Genomic DNA, 5526 nt, shown 5'->3' with positions numbered 1-5526 from the left:
CACCTTATACAAGGGAGCATTTTCTAGCTGTGAGAAAGCAAAAGACTCTGTTAGTGTAGCAGTGTGACACACAGGAATGTGTGATTCCCTTGGTGATTACAGTGAGGTATTGCTATCTGGGCTAATTGTGGAGAGGGAAGTATCAAGCAATATGTGATACATGGGCAAGTAGCTTTAAAAACAGAAACCTGGTCTTGTACTGGGACTAGAGAGGTCCAAGAAGAGGTTATCTTGTGTGTAGGGTGTTACTTTTAGTGCAAGTGTCCCAGGCTCCTGCTTCATTTACACTTCAAACTGTGCTAACCTCCCTCCCTAAACCAGAAGGGTCACTACAGCAGCTCTGGCCTCCCCCTGCTTGGCTGTGCTTTGCGGTTCTTCTCCAGTTCAAAGGGAATTCAGCAGAAAAGGGGATGAGAAGAACCAACATATCTGATGGCCATCTCTCAATAAGAACACTTTAAAGAAAATTACAAAGGAGAGGTCTTAACAGTATCTTCGTTTCCATTTTTATTGTTCCAGAGGGTTGTTAACAAAACAGAGTTATAGGTCTAGTCCCTTGGTAGTTGGGTTGCTTCCTTTCTTGCTTGTCCTGTGTTTGAGAACTTCCATGTATTAAGCAACTTTACAATTCTGTTTTTTCTTTACAATGTCAGCTCTCTGCAAGGTATTATCACAGTGTAAATAACCTGGCACCCCCCAGACATGAAACTCCACATCCAAAAATGTTGAGGGTCCCCCCTCCTAGCCCCCGAGAAACATGGCTTTCAACGCTTCACAAATCCACTGCACACTCTATTTCACTTTGTATTCAAAAGACAAAACAAAACCAACCAGAAATCCCCAACCAAACCCCTAACAACCTAAATAACCCCCCAAACTCTGTGAAGCCATGCCCCAGGGCAGGATGTGCCCAGCACTTCTTAAGATAGGGCTGTGTAGATGCATGAGCAATACCTTCAGAAGATCAAGTACAGTAGGTTTGAGACTGGCATCCAGAGAAGGTAGCCCAGAAACCCTCATGGCCTTAAATCCACCTTCGGTCAGTGTGACCTTGCTCATTGCAGTAATTTAAGTGTCTTCGAGGATTAAACAAAAGCAACATTTGAATTCGAACAGTTGAGCTAACAATGCTTAGTAGAGGAATTAAGTGCTTAATTGCCAGCATTGTTTCCATAATACATGTGTTAGTAGGTAAAAGGAAACTGTATTTTTAAGCCAGTTAGAAGTATATCAGACCCCAGAACAGCTGGCATCAGTTATGAATTCAGTATTTATTAAAGATTAAAAATAAAAAATCATTTGACACCCTAATATACAAAAAGTCACAATAAACTCAATTGTGCTAAAAGCAAACTGTGCATAAAGACACTCATCTCTAAAAGGCACCCTGCCACCGGTATCTTTTATGTTTGCCTAATTCCACCAGGTCTCTAAGCTTTTCCTCCTCCTTCACTGAAGGTGGGACTCTAGGCTGCTACCAAGGACAGATGCTAACCACACCAACCCCTTTCAGGGGTCTTTGCTATCACTAGAACACTTAAAACTGTGCATGCAGACCCAAGCTTCTCATGGAGTTAACCATCGTGATTTAAGATGCACAAGGGCTTTTTCTTAAGAAAAAGGCAGTGATTTCAGGGCCACTTATAAGGGCCAAGAAACAGGGTTATAAAATAACTGCTGTGTATCCACCAAAGAGCTTTGCTACTAAAGAACAACTCCCTTCCCCCACCCCTCCCCCAACCTCATAAAAACAACCCCTAAAGTTACAAAACGCCACACACGCACACGGATGAAATGTTAACGCATTTAGCTATTATCCTGTCAGGGTCTGACAGTGTAAGAGTGCCGCTGATGCAGTCCCGAAGTGCAGCGATGCCCGCCGGCAGTCCCCCGCGCTGCTCAGAGTGCCATAGAGCAGCACGGTGCCCGGCTGCGCTCCCCGCTAGGTAGGTCTGCGCCCATTCCTGGGTACCCTTCCGTTACCAAGGTCTCCACATGGATTTGGGTAAGCAAGGCGAAGGCAGGCCATGCGTCTGGGAAGCATCCAGTCCATCAGTGGACGTCTGGCCCGGCTCAGCATCCGCCTCATCCGAGTCGGAGCAGGTCTCTTCGCTGGGAGAGGGCGAGGGTGCCAAGGCAGGGAGGGCCGCGGCCGGCACCTCGCTGCCGAGCCAGGGGCTGAGCGCGGTGGGATCTGCCCCAAGGTCCGTGACCGAGTCCGGGCAGCCGCCGTCGCTGAGGGGCATGGACTCCAGCAGGTGGTTCAGCAGCTCGGCCGCCGTGGTGGCGTCGATGCCGGGGCAGCTGGACACGAAGGTGTGCACCTCATGCATGCACTGGATGTACCCGGCAGCGAACCGCTCGCTGGCCTCACGGTGCAGCCGCCCGCCCTCTGCGCGCCGCGGGAGACAGAGAAGGGAGCAGTGTGAGGCTGGGGCAGGGCCGCGCCGGGCCCCACCGCCGCCGCCCCGCCGGCACTCACCGAGCGAGCGGCGCTCCAGCACGGCCTGCACCCTCCGCACCGTCAGCTCCAGCACCTCCGCGTTCTCCAGCTTCGTCTGAAACTGAGCCGGGCGGCCGCAGCCGTCAGCACGGCCCCACCGCCCCTCACCGGCCCGACCCACCCCGCCGCCCCGCCTCACCTCGCTGTCGGCCAGCAGCGACCGCAGCTCCTGCAGGCTCTCGTTGATCCGCGCCCGGCGCTTCTTCTCCACCAGCGGCTTCCTTGTCTGCGGGGACAACAACGCCGTCACCCGCCCGCCCTTCGGGCCCCACCGCCCGCCCGGCGCCACCGCTCACCTTCCTATCGGCCCTGTCCTGAGGCGGGCGGCCCTTGCCGTGCCGGAACGAGGGCGCCATGGCGCGGCCCAGCGGACGCCAGATGCTCTGCCCCGCTGCGCTCCCCGCCCTGCCGCGCCGCCCTACTTATACCCTGCGTGCTGTTGCTCAGCGCGCCCATTGGCTCCTCCGCGCTGCCGCTGCTGCAGCGTGGGCCGAACGGACCAATGGCAGGCGGCCGCTTTGTCTGCTCCGGGGTGGGGGGCGCCGTGCGCGCTGCCCGCCGGGCCCTGCCGGCGGTCCGGGTCGGACCTGGCTGCGCTTCGCCCCCCGAAGGCGCTGGGGAGGAGACGTAACTCCCCCATCGGGGCAGCTTCCTCAAAGCACTGGGGCATGGCAGCGCCTTCCCCCTCCCGCAACACCCCAGCTCTCCGCCATTTACAGGCTCAGAGCCGGGGGGAGGCGTGAGCGTGCTTCTGTCCATCCATCAGCCCGCGGCCGCCGGTGCCCCTCGCTACCGGCAGCGGTTATGGCTGCAGGTGGGGATGGCCGGGGGTCAGTAGCAGCTTGGGGCTGAGAGAAACGGGATTGAGCCCTGAGCTGATGGTGGGTCCGGTCCTGTTGTCCTGTCCCCGTCCAGTGGATGGGAGGCTACGCAAGTGGCGGGGTGCGGTTTGAGCGCTCGTTTCGGGCCCTGCGGCAGGGCCGTGCAGCACCCTGGCTGAGCGGTCGGTGCCGCCCCACGTCGGCTCGCAGACCCCCGCCTCCCGTGCGGCTGAAAGCGGCGTACAGGCAGCTTTGTGCGGGTAACTTGATGCTGATGGCAGTTGGCAGCTGCGGTTCCCCAGCAGGCTGAGGCACATAAAAGCGTTAGGGCTCATCCCCGAGGAGAGCGACAGGTGTTGGCTCCCGCTCCTTTGTTTCCCTCCCTTTATTCTCGCTAATGCAGGTCATATTTTTACCGCCCGAGGAAACGGGAGACTCGTCCCCCCCACTTCAATCAGCATCGCCGGCGCGGGGCTGCTCGCTGTGCCTCCCTGTACGTGTCCAGCATAGCTTCCCTCTCGCTCCAGTTCTAACGCTCCATTCCAAAGCACGGAAACCTCCTGGGTTCGCTGGTGCTGAGGTTTTCCTTATGGAGGGTTCTGAGTGCACCCGCAGCAGTGCAGAGAGCCCGAGATCCCCATTCCTATTTATTGGTCCGTGTGTGTCGGTCGGTGTGTGACTTGTACCGCGTGGTCCAGCGGGTAACGGCATGTGCACTGGGACAGGTCGGGGTAGCTCTTTAGTCCTGCTGTAACTTAATGCTGCTTTTCGGCTTCAAAGAGCTGTGCGTGCAATATGCTGATCTGTGTTGGATAAAAGAGCAAAGCGGGATAGAGATGTTCAGCACCGTCTTTCTGCAGAGGAGCACAGCAGAGAGCATTGGAGCACCTCTGCTATAGAGACAGGCTGAGCAAGCTCTAGAGTTCAGCTTGGAGAAGAGGCTCTTAGAACTGCTTAGAGTGGCTTCAGTGCCTAAAGGGGCTACAAGAAACCTAGAGAGAGGGTTTGAACAAGGGCCTGTAGTGACAGGACAAGGGGAAATGGCTTTAACCTGACAGAGGGGAGACTGAGATCAGACATTAGGCAGAAGTTCTTCCCTATGAGGGTGCTGAGGCGCTGGCACAGGGTGCCCAGAGAAGCTGTGGCTGCCCCATCCCTGGCAGCGTTCAAGGCCAGGTTGGACAGGACTTGGAGCAGCCTGCTCTACTGGAAGGTGTCCCTGCCCATGGCAGGGGTTGGAACTGGATGAGCTTTAAGGTGCTTTAAAGCATTCCATAGTAAAGCCAGCACATGGGATATCTTGGCTGGAGTCCTCAGCTCAGGCCTCTCTGCTTCTTGGATCACATGGATGGGAGATTTTGTTTTCAAAAAGGTGCTTCTGTTACATTTCTTCCTTTAATTTTAAACAACAATTCTTGGATTTTGGCAGAGTTTGTTCTGTAGGTGATGTTTCCTCACACCAGGCAGGAGCAGAATGGGATGTACCTGGAGCTGGATGACTAAATCTGCCCTTCCGCTTCTGATGCACCCAGCACTCTGTGTAATGCAATGTGGAAACTGGCTTTTCCTTTTCATTAATACCATTAACACCGTCTAAGCAGAAATGCTGTTTAAGCCAAGCCAGGTACATAACAGCTGTCTCTTTATGCAAGTAGACACACCTGTGATTGATTTTGTGTATAGTTTCTGCATAGTTAGCCTAAATGGGAAGGAGGAAGACAATTGTACAGGTGCAAATGATTACGAAGTAATGGGTATCATGATTCTGAAGGAGCCAGCTTTGTTCTGAACCAAAACTCGGCAGGAAATGTCAGCAGATGTGTACAAACACACATATGTTTATAAAGTGTACAGTTACACGCTGAACGTATGTCACCACATAGTAATAGGTGAACTCCAAGAGGTGGGAGCTTGCTCTCTGCAGACAAACCGTTCCCTTTCCTAGCATGGGTTTCACACTGGTGTGAACTGCTGATTTTGAGCTGAAACATTGCACCGCTGTGGCTGCAGATGCAGTCCCAAAACCTGTCAGGCCTCTTTACTGCAGTTGTTTGTGCTGGTTGTGTTTCAGATCTAAGTTATGCTGGACCTACTGCAGTGTTAGCCTAGGAAAGAAGCTCCTGAATTCACCTCAGGCATGGGTCAGGTGTGTCAGGACTCTGCAGCGTCTCTCTCTCTGTGTCCTTTGGAGAGCTGCAGGTA

General features: G+C 54.3%; 1 protein-coding gene across 2 annotated transcripts; it reads right to left on the bottom strand.

Moving 5' to 3' along the window:
- Window positions 1-483: 483 nt before the first annotated feature.
- On the bottom strand, window positions 484-2945 carry LOC101881006 (transcription cofactor HES-6-like). 2 transcript variants are annotated; one of them, XM_034064369.1, is made up of 4 exons: window positions 2800-2945; window positions 2643-2729; window positions 2483-2564; window positions 484-2392 (listed from the first exon to the last, which is right to left on the bottom strand). In XM_034064369.1, exons 1-4 carry the CDS (start codon window positions 2857-2859, stop codon window positions 1980-1982), a joined length of 642 nt encoding a protein of 213 aa, XP_033920260.1. In that variant the 5' UTR covers window positions 2860-2945; the 3' UTR covers window positions 484-1979. The 2 variants fall into 2 exon arrangements, with proteins under 2 accessions (XP_033920260.1, XP_033920259.1); XM_034064368.1 differs by having other exon boundaries at window positions 484-2564.
- Between the last annotated feature and the right edge of the window lie 2581 nt (window positions 2946-5526).

The sequence above is a fragment of the Melopsittacus undulatus genome, chromosome 6 (assembly GCF_012275295.1).
Source record: "Melopsittacus undulatus isolate bMelUnd1 chromosome 6, bMelUnd1.mat.Z, whole genome shotgun sequence".
NCBI classification, from domain to species: Eukaryota; Metazoa; Chordata; class Aves; order Psittaciformes; family Psittaculidae; genus Melopsittacus; species Melopsittacus undulatus.
Note: the sequence above shows the minus strand (reverse complement) of the source record. Positions and strands in the feature narration are given on the sequence as shown.

Excerpts from the sequence above, each read along its gene's own strand:
- LOC101881006 (XM_034064368.1), bottom strand. The coding sequence starts at position 2,859 with ATGGCGCCCTCGTTCCGGCACGGCAAGGGCCGCCCGCCTCAGGACAGG. Across the intron at positions 2,730-2,799 it reads AGGACAGGGCCGATAGGAAG|ACAAGGAAGCCGCTGGTGGA; the intron begins GTGAGCGGTGGC and ends TTGTCCCCGCAG. Across the intron at positions 2,565-2,642 it reads CGCTGCTGGCCGACAGCGAG|TTTCAGACGAAGCTGGAGAA; the intron begins GTGAGGCGGGGC and ends CGCCCGGCTCAG.